The sequence below is a fragment of the Patagioenas fasciata genome, chromosome 6 (assembly GCF_037038585.1).
Source record: "Patagioenas fasciata isolate bPatFas1 chromosome 6, bPatFas1.hap1, whole genome shotgun sequence".
Classification (NCBI taxonomy): Eukaryota; Metazoa; Chordata; class Aves; order Columbiformes; family Columbidae; genus Patagioenas; species Patagioenas fasciata.
Window position 1 is genome coordinate 8,898,311 of NC_092525.1, and position 22,507 is coordinate 8,920,817.

Genomic DNA, 22,507 nt, shown 5'->3' on the forward strand with positions numbered 1-22,507 from the left:
AACCAAGTATGACTTAGGGCACTGACTTCTATGTGAAGGACATTCACGCTTTGCAGATATCCCATTTAACCAGATTATCTCCTCACTTCATCATCAAATCACTGTTTTGAGACTCCACAACATGTTCTGTTTTATGGTGATATGCCAGTGTGCATCTGATCTCATCAAATTCTGTTTCTGATGGGAAAATTATCTTATGAAAAATAATATTACTCGATCTTGGTTTTAATTTCTGCATGCTCAGAGAGGGAGAAAATCCTGTGTGGTGCTTCGTGCTGTCAGTGCTAATCTTTGTCCTCAGTGCTGTATCTCCGAATAGCAGATGTGTGCTTTATTGCAGTGCTGGTCCTCTACAGCACCGCATAATGTTTTGGCAGGAGGGAACAATTCGTTGTATTAGAGCCAAACACAATCTAATGTTCCTTTTCCTATGAAGCATGGTCAGATATTGATATTACATTAGCTAACATTTTAACATAGGAGAGGCTTAATAAGATAGAGTATTACTCTCTCTAGGCTGTTTAATTAAACTAAACAGTCACTGTGTATTGTACATTGGTTTTCTGCCAAGGGAAAGTAAATCTGTATCATATTAGTTTCACATACCGAATGATGTTGTCCCCATACGAGAGTCTCCAGAAGAGCTGACACTGCTGTCACGTGAACCACATAATACAAACTGTTGGTATTAGGTTGGACTCTGTTGTAGCTCAGTATTCTCCAATAGCCCAAGCAAGGTTTGTGTGCAGATGGGAGATGTGGCCGGAGAGCTACATGTTGTATTTTCCTGGCCAGGGTCCCTATTTGCCACTGAGGGGGCAGGGCTAAGCATTGTAACCCCTGTCCTGCTAACAAAGCTCTTCCTCATTCCCTGTGGGGTCAAGGAGATCTTGAACTGGAACCCTCTGATCACCAGTAAGGTTCTTACTGGCCTCACGGTGGCCAGAAGACAGAGATGGGTTTGTCGCTGTCTAGTCACAGAGCACCATTTTTGAGGACCAAAAGTTGCAAGAGTTTGGGGAAACTCTGGGTAATCCAGTGGCATAAGCTCTGGTAGTTTTAGTACTGTGTGTTGCCCTCTCACAGCTATCATGGCACTGTACACGGTGATCAGGGTGAACACTGACTCTTTGCCACTGATGGCAGGGGATGTAGCATCACTTATTTACAATGTGAGGAAAACAATGTGTCCCTGAACTAGAGACGTCAGCAGCGTTTTCATACAGGGCTTCTGACGCTGAATTGCCAGTGCAGGAAGGGTATGGGCAGAGCAGGCACTTCTGTGTTAGGGGGTCCTGGTGTTTTCCTTTGAAAGCAAGGGTTGATGCAGAATCACAGGGGAAGCTGCAAGTGCAGAGGCATCCAGGGTGCTTGCTTGTGGGAGCTATTCTGTTGAATCACTACCACAAAGCAGAGTAAGACAAAAAAACATTTGCAATATTTCTCCTTCCAAACTGAAATAAACTGCATAGGAATACTGAAGTCTTTTTTACACAATTTTGAGCCTATCTTGCCAGGCAGAACGATACATCTGCATATTGCGGTGCAGAATTGTGCAGAGATGCCAAAGCTTGCCCAAACCATCATGGTCTAGAACTGGAAGGTGCATATCCTTACCAGTGGCACTAACCCCTGTATCAAAGCAAAGGATAATGCTTTGGCTCTGTTTTGCGCAGTGTCCTGTGCTGCATAAATATTCCAGCCTTCTCAGAAAAGAAATGTCTGCCATGCTTCTGTGTGGCATCTCACCTGCACTCACAAAGAGGTCGGATGCAGCAGAGCGGTGTTAGTGGCATGGCGCGCTGGCACCATGGTTAGATTCAAGGATGGCACTACTGGATTTATGGGAGGCTTCACCTACATAACACAGCTCTGATTTATCTCATGCTGAACGTTTTGTTGTCGTTGTTGTTTTCCCTCAACAGAAGATTAACCTGGAGTTCTATATTGACATCCATGCCCACTCCACCATGATGAATGGCTTCATGTATGGGAACATCTTTGAAGATGAGGAAAGATTTCAGCGACAGGCTGTTTTCCCCAAGCTACTTTGTCAGAATGCTGAAGACTTCTCTTACGTAAGCAATGTTTCTCTTAATTAATTTTTTCCTAATTTATTTTTAATGATAAATCTCTGGCTTAATTGGATTGTGCAGATTTTACTTTAATATGAATAGAGGGCTACTTAAAATTTTTGTCATTATTAACTACCATCTTACCTTATCCAAAAGTGGTAAGTTGTGATCTCATGTACTCTCATTAGACACATAAACAGAAGCAGGTTTTTCATCATCCGTGTTTATAACCTTTGGTTCTGAATTATTGAAACACTTAGTTTTTATCACTAGATTTTTTGCCTTTTGATCAACTGGGTCAGCTTTATTGTTTATGTTACATTATGTTGGCAATTTTTTTTACTTGTACACTTTAATAATAGAATAGCAAATAGAAGTAAAAATAATAAATTTGAAATAAAAGGTTAGATAATGTTCCGTTGAAAGTCTTGACAAGGACAACGTATGCTTTTGAAATTTTTTTATATTACCATGGAAAACTGTTCTGCAAGAAAATCCGCAATTGTTGAGTACATGTCTAGTAATCTGGAAGAAAGTATGTGTGTAGGTATCTTTGAATGGTAAACTCCTAGAAATGAGTTAGAAAGGAGCATATGGTTTCAGAGCAAGTTTCAAATAGAGTAGAACAGATCCTTAGCACAGATTGGTCGCAGTAGCTCTGCAGAAGTCAGTAGATTTAAGACTCTGGTCCAGCGTGTTGCAACCTTGTGTGCAAGAACAACATCCTGGCCCTTTCCGTAGCCTCTTTATGCATCAGTTCTCCTTGAAAGCTGTGCAAGCAGAAGGCACAACATTTCAGCCTGCCCGTAACTGCTTGTTTGCTTCTCCTGGCCCACCTTACACAACTGTGGAGCTGCCAATGAAGCTATTTCTGTAGAGCTATCCCTTGCCCTGGTTCAATCTGTGCACTCCAGGTTTGCTTAAGTGGACACTTGTTCAAGTAAGGGGTGTTCAGTGTCCCATTGGGCTTTGACTGGGAGAAGGAATATCCAGAAATCCATCTTAGCCAAGGCAATGGGAACTTTCAGACATGAGCTGTGTGGAGGGAAGGCAGTGGATCGCATTTGGCACCTATATAATAGGAACAGGCTCAACTAAAAACAACTTTGGAATCCTGAACCAAGTAGAGAAGAACCTACTGTTTGGGCTCTGATTTTCTGTCTCTTATGTTCCTCGTCTTCTTTGATACCTACCATATGTTTTCCCAGTCTCTGCTGTCCCCTTTTTACTTCGTCCTCTGGGTGCTGAGCGATAAACCTGGGTCTCCTCTCAAAGACAGGGACAGCACAGCGCCTGCCTCCTGTGGTGCCATCCCAACCAGCTTGTGGCAGAACACAGGGACCCTGCAGCATTCCAGGCGCTTAGCTCTAGAGAAACAAAATCCAAAATCAGATACAAAAGCTGCGTATGCATGAGCCTGCAAGGCAAAAGAATCTGTAATTGGAAAAAGGCCATTTTCACGATGGCAAGAATGGTAGCCGAAAGCTTTCTCATCAAGATGCAGTAGACAGGTTTTTTTTGTCCTGTGCTTGTGCATATAGCACTGTGGAGTTTGAGTGGGAACTGAGTATAGAAAAGGAGTTGCTGCCACTGTTTTCTTGACAGATCTGTTCCAGCAAAAGGAAGGAGTAACTGACACCTCCTGATCCCTGTTTCTCTCTTCCGTGGTAGTTTGTTTCATGCAAGAGTGGGGAAAAAGTCTGGATCTAAGGCGAAGGACATTTCTAAGGACAGGCAGAAGATATCCTTTCCTCTGTCTTTTCATTTGCCATGAGGGAGGTCTCTGGTTGACCAAACATTTCCCTTTTCTTCTTAGGATCAGCAGTGGCAGATGGCTGGGTGATGCCTGACGGCTGCTGTTGCTTCCTCTGTTGCCTCACAGTATTCCTTAACCGTTGTCAGTATTGTTTAACCATTTGTCTGTATGTTTTGGGGGGTGAAGCTTTCTGCAGTCAACCACTGCAAGGGCTTCTCAGAAAACCATCCACAGTGCAGAAGATCAAATCCATACTAAAAGAGGAGGGACAGCAGCTGCATCTGTTCCCAGCTGTTTGGAGCCTGGGGAAGAGGTATTTGGGTTCAAGGAACAGCCGGTTCTTGTCCAAGAAGACCTCAGTGATGGAGTTTCTTATCCGCACCTAGTTGTTTCAAAACCACATTATAGATAAAGGGCTGTTCACAGATCACAGCAATGAAAACCTACAATTGATAGGAGTTAAGAAATTTTGTGCTCAAATGTGGGATTCCTCTCTGATACTGTGGGGGATTAAGTGTTCCTCTTAGCGCAAGCCTCGGTTGACAAAGGGAAAATCTTTGAGAAAATGATGTAGGAAATAGAAGCCAATAGCTGAATAAACAGCGCAGTCTCTCCCCTTTGACTCTCAGTCTCCGTTCTGTAGAAGCTGGCAGTCGGGTATATATGTTGGCATCCAGTGCACCAGTTTGAGCTCGGTGCTGCTGGCGCTCAGTTCGTTGAGCTTTCAACTCGCATCCTACTGGTCTCTCGAGACCGGAAGCTTTTCCCTTGACATCCACGCAAGCCATTCTTCTCGGGGCAGCTGAGGGGATAGACGTGTTGGAAAAGGAGACAGGCACAAAGTGTCCACCATGTGTGAAGCAGGAGGAGTGAATATTACTGCTGTCTCCAGGTGGGAAAGTCTGTTCTCTTGTTTTCAGCTCCAGTCATGTGGGTTATGTGACTGGTTGGAAATATCAGGGGTGAAGTTTGCTGCTCAGAAGGAATCTTGAGTTTCCTGCACTTAAAAAGAGGGGGGAAAAGTGTTTAAGATTAAAAATAGTGTATGTAAATATGCCCTATTGACTGCTCAAAGGGAAGGGGGGAAGTGCATCGTTAACATTACCAGGCCGGTGTTTGAAAGTGTGGGAATGGACCACTGTTGTTACTAATTAATTTTCCAAAGCTTCAGGAGGTCTCATTTACATTGTATGCTGCTGCGGCCATTTGTTGGGATTATAATACTTCAACAGCAGCACTTCAAGTGAAAACTGGCGGCTGCATGAAGTGTTGTCCATAATTGACTAGCTCCATGTCTTCACACAGCACAGAGACAATGTTCCATTATGTTATCCATTGACAGTATCATTGAAAAGATTACTCTCCTTAAAGCATCTGTCAACCTTGATTGATTTACAAGGGACAAAGAACTGAAAAGGTTTGAAGTGCGGGTACAATTTTTGCCACCGTTTAGCATACATAATGGTTCTCCTTTGATGTCAAAAGCTCATCTTCTATTAATAATGCAGAGGGCTTTTGAATGCAGGCTACTTGTATGGAGTTCCACACTAATAACCTACTTGCTGTGAAATGGGATTCACTTTGGAGAAGCAGTCATTTGTCTGGGTTTTACATGTTCAGAATGAACCCCGACTCAAAGGGATTTCTTTGAGTGCTCTGCGTGATCGCAGCTGAGCCCGGCACGGGCTGGGGAAGGCAGGCAAACCCTGGCCCGCTCCTCCAGCCCAGAATCTGGCAGAAATCACGCAGCCAGATGCAAAGGAGCATGAACAACAAGCCTAAGAAGATGCGATCAAATGCCTTGTGCCGTTTTGTCTGGCAACCTTCTATTAATACACTTTAGAGTGCATTTCATGCCTGGACTGCTTTCTTCACCTGTCATTTCCAATAGGCCTTTTTATTTAAATGACAACATCCAAGGGAGTTTGGTGATTAGAGTAGGGGATGGACAGGGGATTTGCACCTGTGTGCCTGTTGGAGGACCGAAGGAGAGTCCCCCAATGTCTCTGTTCTCTATCTGTTGAGCAGAACACTTAACCTCACAGTGCTCTGGAAGGCTCACTGTGGTTTGCAGGTAGAATTTGTGAAAGGGACCAGAAATTCTTCATTTTGATGTGACTTCAGGAACAGAAGCCTGCTTTTGGTTCAGTGTGGAGAGGGAAGCGAAAGAAGAGCTAGCAAGTCTTGCTCTCAAATAAATACATGAGACATCTTTGGGCAGCTGTCTGGGGGAAAAGGACAAATTCTGTAAGGCAAACATTTTATATTTCCAAGGTTTAACAAGGATATTTTTAAACATTAGGGAGTAAATATAATCTGTATGAAAGCTCTACCAGTGAGAGCTGACAAGCTCTTTTGAAAGGCTGACTCATTGGGTTTTAGGAGCAGCTGTTGACACCACGTCTGAGTGCATTACACATCAGCCATGGCTCGGAGTTACTGCAGGATTTGGAGAGGTGTTCTTCATTTGACCTTTCTTGTTCTGGAGAGTGGATTAGTCACAACGACCAGACACAAGCACTTGAGCATTTCAAGAACCTGCTAGTCTTCGGGGTGGCTGATTTTGACCTTTGTGACAGTATGAGAGGAGACCATCTGTTCTCTCTGGTGCATTTAAAAGAAACAACTGCAACCATTCTGGGATGGCTTTATCACTTCATAAAGCTTGCTTTTCTTTGCAGTGAAAGGAAAAAGACTGGCCAGAGGCACTTGGCTTAATCTTGGGGATTTTGTTTGTTTTTCTTTGGACTCCAAACTGATTGTAGTTGGATACCTTTGAGTTCTGCTTTCATTTTCTTGTATTTATCCTCTCAGCAGAGCACCTTCCTTAGAAATACCATTTGGTGTCCTTTGTGTGCTGTGGTTAGCCAAAGACCCTGATAAAAACTTGGGGTCCTGTTATGTTGGGCACTGGAGAAGTACTGAGAAAGTCCGCAAGCCCAAGAGCTTCCAGTCGTGCTGGGAAGGAGAGAGAGTGGCTGAGAAGTGACTTGCGTGAGGAAATTGGAGAATAAAACCCAACTCTTCGAAGTGCTTGTCTGGTTTCTTTGGCAGCAGTTCCCTATGTTTTATACCACACTGTGAGGGAGGCCAACGGTGAAGTCTCTGAACAACAACCCACCCAGTTTCCCTTAGGGAAACATGTTAACCCCAGTGCCATAATAACTCTGTGACCTAAAGCATATTTTTGAGACTATCATTGTTTCAGCAATAGGAGAAAATTCAGATATGGAATTATTTGCCCTAATTTTTTTTGTTGTGGGTTTTTTCCTTTGTTATATTTTAGCGCCTTTTTTTTTTTTTTAATATTTTATTCTATTTTAGCCTGCATGTCTAAAATTGAGCAACCAAGAAGATTTTAATCTAGTGATACTTTCTATTGTTTTCCTTTTATCCACATCCTCCAGGTCTGTTCTCATTTCCATAGCACCCCCTCCATCCATCCATGCTTTCTTAAGGAAGATGTGCTCCTTCCAGAAAGCCTCCTCATCTCCCCATGGCAGCCCTGCTGGGCTCTTATCCCTACCCTGCCTCTTAGTCTTGAGATCCCCACTACCAGTCCCAGTGTGTTTCGGGCCATGTCTGAACTAAGTGCTGGCACAAGTGCCTGAGGGAGTAATAACAGCTCAGGAACATGGAATGAGCAAACCCCAATAATCCGTTCTGAAAGAAAGAAGAACCAGTTTATGATGCATGTGGCTGGGCAGGGAGGCAGGAGCAGAAAGCAAGTTACTCAGACCTAGAACTCATCCTGAAGTAAAACCCATATTCACTTGCACAACCATCTTCTAAGTGCCTCTCTGCTGTTCTGCCTTTGTCCCAGAAAGGCAAAAGCTGTTGCATTCGGGTAGGTTTTGTTAACATCATGCAAGCTTAACAGATTTACTCAGAAATCTCTTAAAACCTGAGCACAACAAATGATCCTACCTTCCTTTTTTGTTGTCTGGTAGCAGGGCATTTCCAGGAAGACAAACACAGCTATTGTATGCTTTAGCACCCCTCTGGGATGCGTTTCTGCTCTCTGCTTCAGACATGTTGCTCCAGAAATTTCTCTCTTTACCTTTCCTGGGTTCTGCATGAGGGGAGAGACGGAACGTGTGTCCGGTGGCACAGGGGACGGATTGCGAAGCCTGTGCTGCTGAGCATCGCAGGTTTTGGTCTCACCAAGAGCTCTGCCCTCTGGAGAGCTGCAGCTAAATGAAACTGCTCCATTACATCGTGCGGAACCAGCCCACCCCTCTTTTTATACAGACTGTTGAATTAATCTGTATTGCAAAGAGAAGGAAAAGGAGAGGAGGAAAGTGTTTGAGTAAATGGATTTTCTTTCAGTACCTTCTTGCTGTGTTGTTCGTGCATACGGGAGTTGACAGCCCCTTCTCCACCCTCACACAGGTAGAAATTTTGAATATCCGCAGAAAAAAGCAAGTTTTAGTAGCAATTTTATGGTGTATTTTCAAAGACCATCATTACTCTCACCTAATGTCACCAAACTGGGAGCAGGTGACAGCCTCCCAGAGAAGCACAAATGAAAGGAGCTCCTTTACATTCAAATGCAAGTTACCTCTCCTGCAGATTTCACTTGACTTGGACAAACTGTGCTGTGAAGGAGGGGTAGGAAGCTGGTTATGAATTAGACACCCGTCCCCCTCTCAAGATTTCCCTCTGGGTATCACCACTTTAACTATGGGATATTTTAATGGATGTGGAACATCAGTCTGGTTCAGAGAAGTGTTCCGGAGCACTGAAAGAGCCCAGGAGGAGTGTGAGCACTGGGCTGCTCTGGGAGCAGCATAGAACATGCTGCCCCTCCTATGGAGTGCTTGTGGTCTCCAGATTTAGACCTACACGTGAGCAGAACATCTCTTTCCCACAGAGAAAACCACTGTCTGCGCAGACTATTCAAAGCAACTGTATGCATGAGGGTTGCATTTCCCTTTCTGCTTCTCATTGTCCTAAGTTTCTGTCGTTTGTATAAATGATTATGAAAGAACTCCCAGGAGACCGCACACACAGTCATAAAACTATTGTAAAGAGAAGAATTGCAGTCTATTGCTAGAGGCTATTTTACTGTATATTTTGAGGAAATGTCTCGTTTTCTACTGACAAATAGGGAAACTGAGAACTCCAGAGACACGAGTTATTTTCTAAACGGTGTGATTATTCTGCAGAGCTTACACTAGGAAATGCCAGCTTTGGCATCTTTGGGGACAGATGTGCTCTGAGAAGCAGAGGTTGCTATTAGTAAAAAAGGGGTGGGGGAAAGCAGATATTTTCTCCATTTTTACCCTGAAGAATTTGGAGATCCAACTCTCCCAACCAACCTTTCTTCACAGGAGAGGTGCTCCAGCCCTCTGATTACCTTTGTGGTCCTCCTCTGGGCTCCCTCCAACAGGTCCATGTCCTTCTCCATTTTTGGGGTGGCAGAACTTAGTGGAATGATGAGCTCCAGCTGTGGTTCGGTTAGAAGATGGGGTGAAATCTGCCTCCTTATCTTGCCTTCTCCGAGTAGGTTGTGATGGGACCCCTCGAATGGCTTTGTGAAGGTCTCAGTTGAGGTCATTGCCACCCCGCTTTGTTTGACTGCAGGGTGTTGTTTAAGGCCTCTCAGAAAAGCTGCTGTTTTGATTTGGATTCCGGTCCAGCATTAGCTGCTGTGGTGAAGCCAGTGAGCTCAATGAGCATCTTCAGTGCTGTAGCACTTGGGGAGGCGGGAGCTGCGGGTACAACCAGTTTCAGTACATGTGAGGATGGATTTGGGGGAATGTGAAACGCAAAGCACTGTAGAGAGCAGTGCATGGATACTAATGAGCAGTGAAAAGAAAAGTGCTGCTGTTCTAGTTCTCACAGGTGAACAGCTGAAACCTTGAAGCATGAAAGCCAGCTGCTTTTCTAACTACAGAGTTTCCAAAAAGGGTAGTTCTCATTTGGTAGTTCTGGGTTTGAGGCACAAACTGAGAGCTTATAAAGCTTCCTCCTTCCAACCCCTCTGCTAATGACCATGCAAATATGTGTTTTTATCAGCAAACTTAAGCAGGCATGACTGAAAGACACTTGGGAGGGATGAAGAGGGGGAAAGATGTGGTATTCTTCCACTACACATTAAAGGGATAATGAAGCCCCTCGGGGAGCAGATGTGTGCGTGGTGACAAAGTACCTTTAAATTGTTATTTCTCTGAGGAGGATTGCACTTTAAAGCCAAACAAAGTGGTGCTAGGCAGGTTGTGTTCATGGTACTCCTGCAATGTGATGCTGCCTTTCAGGAAGAGTGATTGCTGTCTGCTTCCCTCTGGGCAGCGGGAAGAAGGCAAAAAGAGACAGGTATAGTGAAACCCTCTTAGCATTTGAGGCCATTTGGTCTTCAGGTTGCAGTTTCAGGCTTTTCGCACGTTCTTAGGTCACCTCAAACTGTTTCAGCTCTCCTCTGCACACCTTTTCTCCGATTTCTGCAGATCAGATTCTAGTTCAGAGAATATTCCCTTGCTGAACCCAAATTCACTGCCCACCTCAGTGTTTCTTACCAGGCACAGGAGTTATGAAACAAAATGCTGTCAACTGCAGAGCCATCAGTGAGAGCGAGTCCTTTCACAGCAATATCAGTCCAGTCTGGCTGGCCCTAAGGGGTCTGGAAAAACTCCAGGTAATGGGATCCCTCTTTGAAATGACCCCGAATTTTTAAAACCTTCTCTTCCCAAAATTCAGTAGTCACAAGTGATTTTGAGATGAAATACGTTTTCCTCCTGTGCATCAGAAACACCACAAAGCTGCAAGGTGGGATGGATCAGGGAGTAATTTTAAGGCTGTTCCGATTTCATCACGTTTCTGCTCCCAGGATCGTTCCTCTTTTTCTGCTGCCTCCTTCAGATCAGCTTTCTACCTTTGGGATACTTTTTCTTTTCCTTTCCTTTATTTTAAAATAATCCCGTGTATATTTCAGATGCTGGCTACAGCTGGTCTGTAAAATAATTTGGAAGAAGGCTGCCTGATAGCAGCCTCCCAAACAGTATGATTTCCAAGTCTCCAGACCCAGTTGGCATGGAGCTGATAGTCTATCACAAAAAACACTAACACATGCTTTCCAGTCTATTAAGAGAGTTAATGGAGCTGGTGAGAGGTGGGTGTGAGGAGAGACTTAAATTGGCTTTTGAACTGAGAAGTTTCCTCGGCGCTTCTAGAGGAGCGAGTAGATGAGTTTTGCCCGTAAGTTAGCTTGAAGGGCTACCAGCTGTGAGAACGGCGGGGTCAAAGCAGCGGCTGCTGGGCACACCATGGCGGTAATTAGCTCTATCCATACGAAGAACTGAGCTGGCAGGTGCACCCCTCTCGTAGCACCCTGTGGTGAGGCAAACGGAAGAGTCACAATTTCTAATATCGCTATTTACAGCCTTCCGTGGCAAAGATTTCAAAGCCAGTGCATTTCTGTGCTCTCTTTCTAACTTGTGCAGACTTCAATAAAGCATTCTAGACGACCAGAGTGAATGAGTTGCAGCTGATACTTTAAAACTCTTCACCGAGATGGATTTGACATTGTCTGGGCTCCAGTCCATTTCCCAATGGCACGGTTGTTCTTCCTTGATGACTACTGCGCCACTTCTTCTTTCTAGAGCACGAACTACTGACTTTTTTATTGTCACATTTTTGCTGCGCTGGGGCACAGAGCTGAGGGCTCATAGAGGTCAGCCCTGCTTTAGGAAAAGCGCCTGCTCTTCAGCTGCAGGAGCAGCACCAGCGGATAACTCCGGGGAGGTTGTCATTGAGTCCCGATTACACTTGGCCACTTCTGGTGCTGGTAGGTGAAGAACATGAAGCGATGTGTACGTGTAATCCCAGTTTACCCCCAGTAGGTAAAGTGCTTATTGCTCAATTACAGAACAAGTAAAATGTGGGAGCTGATTCTGCATTTGTTTGGTTTTGTAGTGTTCTGGGGTTTTTTTGTTCGGTTGGTTTTTAGGAACAGTTCACCTCAGTTGTGAATTACAGCTTATTTCCCAAATGGAAATGGCATAGGATGCCCCAGGTAATTTTTAATTATGTGTTGTAATATGAAACATTAAGTATAAATCTTCTTAGTGTTTATGGTTCTGCTTTTCTCCAGGAAAGATTTCTAACAGGATTCTCTGATTTTTGTGAGCATGTCGTTGAGCAAGTTTTTGTGAAACTCTTCTTGAACCTACATCATTGTCTATATCAGTAAATGGGAAGATGCCTTTATTCTGAGTTTCATCCAGATACTCTTCTGGGAAACATTCATGTGCAGACTAGAACTCAATTTTTTGGGGATATATGCAGTTTGTTATTTCCTTCCATGGGCACGTAGACAATCAGCTGTGTTGCAGGAGATGTGAACAGCTGGTGAAACCTGTCTGTCACATTTCAGGAACCCCCTCGACCTTGCTACATCAGAAATTCATCTTTCTCAATCTTTCAAAGCCTGTGACCAGATTTCTGACTGGTTGACGTTTTCTCTCCTAATTACTTTGAATCATTTGTACCTTGTTGTTTCATTTCTTTCTGGGTTGGAGAAACACCTTAAGATTGATCATAAGTGATGGATAGTCTATACCCTGATTCTCATGCTAGGAGTGTGGCAAGGTTTGACTTGCACTGTGGCCATACCTTGATCCCTTGTCTCCCTAATGTGTTGAGCAATTTCAGAAGATGACAAAGATTCCTTCCCCAACAAGTCCTGTACAAGAAAGTACCTTTTGTAGCTTGTCCTTCTGCCCTGCCGTCAGTGAAAGGTAGAACTGAAGCTCCCATCCTTCGCTGGCTGGACACTGAGCCTGCTTGGCATCCCTTCCAATTTTGGCATCTCTTCCAATTTTGGCATCCTCCACTGAAAAGGGTTTTGCCGCTGATTTTACCTTTTGTACAACCTGAGGTTTTCTTTAGCCAGACAAGCCTTCTGTGAAGTCACACATACACTGAGGAGGAGATCCCACCGAGCAGAACCACTCAGATTCCAAGTCAGGATGCCAAAGGGTGGACTTGGGCAGATTAATTCTCAGATGTGTAAGAAATGTGCTGTTCTCCTTCTTTGTCTTTAGGAGCCCCTCCTGTGATAGATCAATACAGGCACACAAAAGCAATCAAACTGCCCATCCCTGCGTTGGGAATGTGAACTGCACAGGACACGTATTCCAGTGGTTGTTAGAAGGATGATGGAGCAGTGCTGAGAAACCAAGAGCATCCCTCAGCCATATGGACGCTGCCTGAGCCTCTGAGGTGTAATCTAGCTGCCAGGGGCTTGAATTTGCTGAGGAAAGACACTGTCATTCCCAATGGGAAAACAGAAGGTTATTCAGCAAAGCAGAGAGGGGAGGAATGAAAATCTGTAGGAAGGCTTGGGAAAGCTGTCACTAATGCCCAAGATGTAGAGAGAGGGTCAGCACACCCTGTGGCTCCCAAGAATGTGTGGAATCCAGATGTAGTTTTCTGGTGGGCTTCTTCCTACCAAAAACAGGGGCATCCTTTGCCCTCCCCGCTCTGCTCTTTTAAGACTGGATTCTTGTTGCTTGGCACCTCTTAATCCCGTAGATAGCTATTTGTTCACTGAATATATTCACACAAGCTGGGAAGCAGAGTCCTTCTGTGAACTTTAATGTATCTGTGTGTTTTAATAACAAATTACCGTTGATTTTACACAAATATCCCTGTCTGAGAACTTCAAAGTCTTTGGTGTTTCCCTCCACCCTCCAGACGTTTTATTTTGCTGCTGTTGTCGACACTCCCATGCGATTCGGTCTTGGGGAAATAAATATTTGTTTAGCTGTTCTCCTGCTGTGCCTGTTCGGTGCCTTTGCTTAATGACGGCTTCAGTTCAGCTTTGCAAGGGGTTTAGGGCAATGGATCCTCTCAGAAAGAGACTCGTTTGCAGACAACGTGTTCCTTTCTGCCTCTTGCCCCCCGCCACCCCTTTTCTCCAGATCAGAGTTTGATTAAATAAATGTGCACGCACAAGGCTCTTTCTTTGCCACGATCACACGTGGCTTTTCACAGCCTTTGTTTTTCAGCATTATCAGCTGCCAGGATCAGTTCTGGTGAGGAGTCAGTTTTACCTGCTTATTTCTCCACTCCATTTATCCTGACTTGAAACACCGAGTAGAAGATTGGACTCAAGCAAGTACCGGCTACCCTTCCTGGCCATTAGCTGAATTTTCTTCAATCTTTAAATCCCTTCTTTTTGTCTGAAACATCAGATCACATTCTGGCTTATAGCATTTGATCTATAGCCGACCCCAAGCTGCTGTTTCAAAACATGTGCTCATATTTGAAGGCTTTATGTTACCTTTTCTCTACTTCAACCTTCTTGAGTCACACCAGAGATTATACTTTTACTCAAGATGTCAAGCTGGTCTATGCCATCAGATTCTTTTTCAAAATTAGGACAAAGTTAATCTCCAAAATCTACATTTATGCACCTAAATGAAGGCTCATATTTTTTAATTATTTCTTTATTCCTGGAGGTGCAGCACTACCTGGCAAAGAAAGGAATGGATGATTTCATTAATGCCATCACCATTTCAAGTAATTTTGCACAGCTGAAGCTGGAGCTCTTCTATTAAAAAATTGCAAAAATTCAAACTTTGGAAATATCCAAATTTTGTTTTCTTTTTTTTTTGGCCATTATAAAACCTTCTTTGAATTATTTAAACTACTCCTGCTTCACTTCTGAAATACGGCAAATATAATTTTGCCAATAACTAGATCCAACTTCTGAGCTATTTTCTGCCAGAAAGCAAAAGTCACTTCAGTGAAGTAATACATCAGACTCTGGCTTCATCTGTTTCCAGCTGATGAGGTTTCAGCTTATAGCAGAGATTGTTTTTTATTAAGCCCTGAGTACATGACCTGGCACTTGTGCAGCTGAGTTTCATCTGGCTACTGTCACTCCACTCCTCAAACTCATCCAACTGCTGGTTTTTCCTTTTGTATGATATTCAGAGCTTTCTCCATAATGATGATTCATTACGCGGTGTTTCATCAGCAAATTTTGTTGGCATGGTCATCCTTTACCACGCCAAGAACAGTGATGAAAATATTATGTAATATTTATCTCAAGAATCATCTATGAGGAATTCAACTCATAACCTTTCTCTAGCCTGACTGCAGTAGTGGGAAATAGGACTGGCAAGGATCTCAAGTCCAAACTGTGTCCCAAAGACGCGAACGATACTCAGTAAATATTTGTCCCATTTGTTCTTAAACATAGTTGATGAGATTCCATAATCTTCATATGTACTCCGTACCAGTAAAGGAATCTCCTAATCACTGGAGTACTTCTGTCCCTAATGTCTGCCCTGAATCACGCCTCCAACGTTTTCTTGTTTTCACTGTGCCAAATACAGACACAGAATTTGCTTTTCCCCCTTGAGAGTGATGCTTCTGCTCACAACCCATAATACCCCATTCTGACACGTTTGCTGTCTCCCTCCTTTGAGTTGGCTCCATACACACATACTCACCAGCTGGTGCTTTGATGCATTACAAGTTCCACCACAGGCATTCATTTGAACATGAAGGACTTCCCATTGAAATCAACATTTACTTGACTTCCAAAGCAATCCCCAGAGCACGATCACCTTCCTGTACGGTTCAGAATTTCAACTGAAGACAAGGCACCCCTCAGTTGCAGGGTCTCAGTAGTTTCTTGAAACCTTCTTTTGCAGGAAGTAAGAGAACACTCCCTCTTGTAGACCTCCTTAAGTATTTCATTCCACATATCAATCTAACAATTAATTTCCCATTCAGTACTTATGAGCACTTTACCTCTCTGTCCCATGGGTATTCAGAATATCCTCAAGGTTTCTCACATGTAATTTGGAGGAAAGTATATGATAGGCACATGGCAAAATACATTCTATGTACAATTTACCACAAAGCTAAATATTATGTTACCACAAAGACAAGAAGTTGCTTTTAGAAACTCCTATATAGAATGCTAATAAGAAACCCAATTCCATCTTATTTCAATTAACCTGGAAAACCCTCCACTTCTTTTTTTTAACATGAGAGAGACTTCAAGACATCCAGAATGTTAAAAAACCCACAGGTATTTCTGTTCTTGAAATCTTCTAGTATACACTATTCATCAAGATTTGTTTCTTATTTCAGTATTACTCTGATTTTCTTGGTCTGGAAAAGTTTAACATTTTGAACCATTGCGTAAAATTTTTAAAATAAGAAACAAATCTTATTTTCTCTGGGTTTGGTAAGAGAATGACTTGATAAATACCAACATTGTATTAGCAAGACAAGATGCTACCCTTAAGGTTCAATAGGAGGACCCTGGCTAGCTCGAAGAATTCACCATGGGCACAACGACTGAACAGTAAGCGATGCTGAGGGTTCTTTATGTTTCACTGGCAATGCAAAAGTCTTAAATCAGGAGTTAATAAGGTCTTTTATGCAACAGACCCAAGTTGGATCTACTTGTGCTAAGCCAAGATTGACTCAGTTTAATGGTTATGAGGTTCGTGAATAGAGTCTGATAACCCAAATGAAATGAGAATCCATTTTTCTGTCTAGTTGGTAGGAACAAACCCTGAGACTTCAGTCAACCTGACCATGAGCTCCCCTTTTGTCTCCAGACATCATGTCTTCACAGGAGAGCCAAAACTCACTTATTGGAATACTTGGAGTATTTCCATACTACACTACATCATTCCACACTACACCCCCCAAATGAATAGTCATAAAGCTGTAGGGTTCTTAAAGCCAGATCTTTAGTAAGAACACAAAATACTACCTTTTATACTGTGCTGCTAATGCTGTAAAATAGTGCGGTATATTTTTCCACCCAGAGAGCAACACCCAGTTAACATTTAAGTTAGCGAAGTGGAAATTTGTGTGACCTAATTTAAGAACCAGTCAAATGTCTTAGGTAAGAAAGTTTCACTAGAATGTAAATGCCACTATACTTCTTCTTTGCTTAAAAGAGTCCAGGATAAGGGCTGGGTGAGAATGGTTATGATAGAGGGGAAACGCAGTAGAGAGAAGGAACTCGATATCCAGAAATAGTCCAGCTTAACTTTTGAGAATGGCGGGTCTGGAAGGTTCACTTTAAACTCATGCATGTGACAGGATTTCTTGGTGCTATCCAAAAGGGGAGGAGAAGAGCTGATGCTACTAGTGAACTGAGATTAATTTTGTGAAAGTCTGCAAGGCATTATTTATAGTCGCTGTGCCAGAACTGTTTTTCCATTAATGGTCTCTCCAGGCTGTGCTCAAAAAACAGCGCAGTCTCATATAGTCCAAATGAGATTTGGCAATGTGAATTGTTTTCTGTTTTAACAGCCTCCTTCCCAACCTTTCCCTTGCTCCACTCGTGAACTCTGTTCCTATCTTTGTGTCCCTCCTCCTGCAGTCCAGCACGTCGTTCAACAGAGATGCGGTGAAAGCAGGGACAGGCCGGCGTTTCCTTGGTGGGCTGTTAAATGATACATCCTACTGCTACACCCTGGAAGTCTCATTCTACAGCTACATCTTGGGTGGACCTACTTCTACCGTCCCCTACACAGAAGAAGCATGTATCCTTTTGAAATCCTTCCTCTTGCGGCACACGTGAGCTGGGCACTTAAGGTAAATACTTCTATCTCAATAAGAGTTTGCTGAGATACAAACACACAAGTGGAAATGTGAGTCTGCTCCTGATGCTTTCATTTCCCTCCTATTGATTCTCCATACTGTGGAAATTCAAGAAGAGAAAGGTGTATTAGATCAAATAAGCCATTTCCCTCTTGTAGGAGATTGTCCCTCATACTTGTTACAGAAACTAGTCCTGGAGAGCCTGTGATCCATTCCCTTCCGCAATCTTCCATTTCTTTCTTCATTTCTCTCCTTATTCTCTCATTATCCCTGTGTTTGTATTATTGTTTTAATAGCAAGTTGAAAGTGCATCTTTGGTACTGAGTTGAAGTGTCTTCCCCGCCTTTGAAGTGCGGCCAAAAGGCTCTAAAGGATCCATTAGGTTCTGCAGCTGCCTCAGGGCCAGGTCTTTAATACCAGTTGACAAAGAAATGGAAAGCGAGCTCTGCAAACAAAACCAGCCAAGTCACATTTTTGAGTGCTCAGATAGAAGCAGTGTCTCATTCCTCAAAAAGCACATATCTGTCTGCCTATCTCAATGTATCAACAGTTTGTAGCATTGTTCTGACTGCTCTTATGATCTGTTTTTGTGGTTTTCTTTTTGTCACCATGCTCAATCAAATAACCAGTGCCCATACTTCAGGCTTGGGTGCGTTGTTTCATTTTGTCATTCTATCTTGGTAGCCTTTGAAATTTCCACAGGTTTAGAAATGCTGCAGAGGGAGAAAGATTAGCTGTGATTGCCTATTTACCTCTACATGCGTTTTGGAAGACGGGGAAGTTTTACAGCTTCAGGGTAGTGAGGGGAAGATTTTCATATGAGACACAATTCTTCACCACCCATGCATAAGTTTAAACTGGGTGGGAATAAGAACAAGAAATGGGGGGCAGGGAAAGTAATTCTTAATCATTTGGGATCTTTTGGTTTGGCTTCTCCACTGAAAGTTATATTTTGGGGAAGGAGGGAGATGAATATATTAAGGCGGCTTATCTGACTCGAGCATTTGGAATACAAGCTCTTTTTTGGCCAATAGGGTTAACTGTTTCCAAGAAATAGCTTCTCACAACATACACATATGCAATAAATCTTGCCACTGAGGAAAAAATTGTTATTACTGTTAGGTTTAGGTACTTATATTTTGGCATTTTAAGAACAGATGCCTTAGTTTCACCTTTAATTCTCCTCCTCACTCGGTCCTCGTTGTACTGACAATTGCTAATTTATCTTCCTTATTTATCAGGAACAGTTTTTGCAGTGAGGAGTGAAAAGACTCCCTATACAAATGAGATCGTGATTCCCTTGGATATGTTTTTCTTCATGACTTTTAGGTCTTGCTGGCATCGTTTCCTTTTCCATCAAGATTTTTGGTTTGTTCTTCACGTTATGGAGGTTTCGGGTGTAGGGTCTCATATCTCTATGTATTTCCTCGGCTTGCCTTCTGCAGACAGGGCTGCATCGTTCTCGGTTCATCCACGGTGACCCTCAGCAGCTGGAGCACAGCAAACAGGCCCCAGATCACAGAGATCCTTCTCGGTGGTGATGCAGGCAAAGCTCGAGCAGCAGCTTGATCTCTGCGGTTACAGCTTCACCCAGCTGAGTGAAAAGGGAGGAGAAGCCGTTCTTGCCTGGCCTGGCAGGCAGCAAGCAGGGAAGGCTCTTTGCCCGTGTAATACGCTCCGCTGGCATTTTGCACTGCTAGGTTTTATTATTTCCTTTTGAACGGAGGGATTCTATCACGAGTGCTGCTCTTCCTCATGTGTGCAGCTTGCTAGTTAGAGAAAGAAATGGAGCTGCTTGGAGCAGTCTCTGGGCTGGTCTGCTCCAACACAGGAGCGGCTGGGTTTACACACGTCCTATCCTGGCAAGGGAGAGGTTTCACATCACTCAAGTGCCTGTGACCGGGAGTAAAACAATTGCAGAGCGTTCCCATTTAGCCGGCACAGCTCTTTCAAGCTATTTGCAAGTCAGTGATTAATTAATGCTCAGATTTTTTAATGGACCTGAACCAAAGACACAGCCAGTCAGTTCATATTGGCCTCCAAGGACGGGCGTGCTTCTATTACCTATCCAGCTACATGCAGAGGCAGCAAGTCAAGCAAATAAATGAGGAAAACACAGTGAGCCCAAAACCCGTGAACTGCTAGGGCCAGTATTCCAGAAATCTGCCTTCAAATACGCATTTCTTAGGACTTTGTTCATCCCACTGTGATGTTATTGGGTTGCGGGTTATTTTGTTTTGTTCTTAATAGAAACAGGGCCAGGGAGGCGAGAACTGCTCAAAGCTTCTTGTGTTGGATTAGGAAGCGCAGATTGAGGCTCAGCCTCAAATTCAGGGCACCCATGGCCTTGAACAGAGACTGCAAAGCAGTTCACACCCCACATTCAGAAACCAGCCATACCGGCTCCATGTAGAGACCAACACAAATCTTCAGGTTCTACAAAAATATGAATTCAGCCTCATGTTGTTCCTGTTGACAGTTTGCAGTGCTGGTGTGTAATCTACCTGTCAGCTTGCTTCCTTTACACCATTGCTTGCAAACAGGATCATAGTGCTACCCGCTTTCATGCCATTTTGTAAGTGGGTTAGGTTTGGTGGTGATGGTTGCGTGGGGTTTCTTTGTTTGGTTGGTTTGCGGGTTTTTGTGTGTGTTTGGGTATTTTGTTGTTGTTTTTTTAATGTCTCCATGATCCTCACGGTTTACATGCTACACAAACCTCTATGTGAGCCTGTAACACATATATTTCTACATTGGGTAAGATTTTGCATTTCGTTCAGACTTGTGGGATCGAAACACACTTTGTAATTATTGAGATAAACGGATACCTTACACGCATGAAAATGGGAGACAGACTTTCAGTCTGATAAGTGTTATTTGAATTCAGGTGGTGTTAGTGCGGACAGTAAGTTTTTTCAGTGAGAAAATCTAAATAAAGGAAAGGAAAGCATCATTGAAAGTGGAAATCTGTTCCAAATTAGGTCAGTTTGTACGACTGAATGTAGTCTCCTAAATGAAATGCCTCAAAGGTTCAGAATTTAGAGGATTATACCTGGTATGTTCTGTAAAAACAAATTTGCCCCTGAGGCTGCACTATTTAAATGAAATGCAGGAGTGAAGGATCGTCCTCCAGTCTATGCAGGGGGTATATGTTTGGGAGGTATATGGTGGGACAACAGCATCCTGTGGAGTGTTGAATTCCCGGCCTCGTCTAACGCAGAGAGTTAACGTGGTTGTGTGAATGTCTCAGGCCTCAATTAGCACCATATCAGTAATGGTTGCTGCTGGAGTGTCTCTTGTGTTTCCACCCAGCAAACAAAGCGCTGCATGAGGTGTAACTTCCTCAGTGTCCTCTTATACATTCCTTCGGAGGTACGTGTGTGCCTGGTAGGTCTGTATCTAACTGATATGTAAACATTAGGAATGTGTTCTGTAAGGCTGGCTCTGCAGAATACCCTACGATAACATGTGCTGCAGATAACAGTGAATGAACTCTGTTCCAAAGGCATAATAAGAGGATTGTAGGCTTGTCAGTTAGTTGCCTGGAAGTGGACAGAGAAATGTTTAAAACCCTTCTCACACGCACACATTTGGTGGTAACTGATTAAAAAGGCAGCGCAGCAACAATTTGCTCAGCACCAGGCAAAGAAGCTTTAAAATGAGCTGATACGCTTCCGTTAAATACCATGTTTTACTAGGCATTTACAGGGCTTATGACACAAGGCATGTGAAGTGCTGTGTAACATTCCCCACCAGCAGCTGAACTGCTGAGCTGCCTGGATGCACAGGATCCTCGGAGCTGGGCAGGGAACTATGGATAAAAGAGGGGGAGAAGGATGAACCCCCAGCTGGAGGATGCTGAGCTGCTCTGACAGCACACCCTGAATTGTTTTCCACCACAGCTGTCACAGCCTGACCTGAGAGTGGCCAGGAAAGGAGTCTCACATCAACAGTTTTAAAATCCATCAGTGGTTCATTTTTTTGAGCGTCGGAACCAGATCCCTGCAGCCCATAAGAGAGTATAATAGGTTTTACTCTTCTGAAGACTGGCCATGAGGTAGGATGATAGAAATGGTGGAGACCAGGCAAGAACTGGTGTGGTTGTAGCCAGGTAGCTGTAAGGGAGAATAATCATCCAGATGGGTGGACACCACAATTATCAGTGTGTCCATGGCTTTTTTGTGTATTTTAATTTTAATTCCAAGATTCCTCCAGGTGGGGAAGGTCCTTATCCAAAGATGGGCATCTAGTCCTTTGTGTGTGTGGCTTTACTTGTTGGAATCGCTCCTGAGAGGGACAGGATGCTGGAAGCCTGGACTGAGGGTCTGGTGGAACAGGTTTCCTTTGTACAGCTTTTCTAAGCATATCACATCACTCTTTGATTTAATGTCCTCAAGATAAAGAACGAATTTAATGAAACTTCTTTTGTAAAAAAAGAAAAAAAAACAACCAACCAATCAACCAAAACAAAACAAAATTTGGAAGCCATAAGTGAAGAGCACAGAAGAAAGAGACATTACTACTGTTATCCTAAGGCAGGTCTTTTCCATTACAAACAGCTGAGGCATTATCTCCATAGCTTAAAACAGTATAGCTGAACCAACTTGCAAAGATATCTCTTGCTATTTTCCATCTCACTGAGCGCGTTCAATTGGATGCTTTGCATCTCTAAAACAGGGCGCAGTTGCACTGCTGAACTCTCCTGTTTATGGACGTAAAAAATGTATTCATGTGGCTACAGCCGCAGAATGAAAGCTTGGATTGAACAGAGTCTTTTCAGGTGCCTAACAGGAGCTTGGACTCTTGGCACACTTGGGACCGCTGCGTTCACTCTTATTCTCAAGTTCAAGCAGACTATCAGCCTGCTGCTCCACTGGGGACTTGAGGAATTAAACCCCCTGGAGGAAACAGTCATTTGCTTATATCCAGATTCCTTCTAAAGAATACTTGGATCTCAGTAAATGCCTGTCCTGGGGAAAAGAAATCTGTATGCAAACTACAATTCCAGTAAAAACGTCTCAACTTCTAGAGCTCCATGGACCTGCCAGTCCTCTAGGGCAAATGTGTTTCATTATTTTGGGCTTTTTTAAACTTC

General features: G+C 43.4%; 1 protein-coding gene across 1 annotated transcript in view; it reads left to right on the forward strand.

Annotated features, from left to right (window-relative positions):
- The window catches only part of BEND5 (BEN domain containing 5), an 876,445-nt gene that overhangs the window by 775,828 nt on the left and 78,110 nt on the right, over window positions 1–22,507 (forward strand). Inside the window, exons 10-11 of the mRNA XM_065842086.2 lie at window positions 1,926–2,078; window positions 17,195–17,357. Coding sequence (XP_065698158.2) covers window positions 1,926–2,078; window positions 17,195–17,357 — 316 coding nt within the window. The remainder of the gene's footprint in view (window positions 1–1,925; window positions 2,079–17,194; window positions 17,358–22,507) is intronic.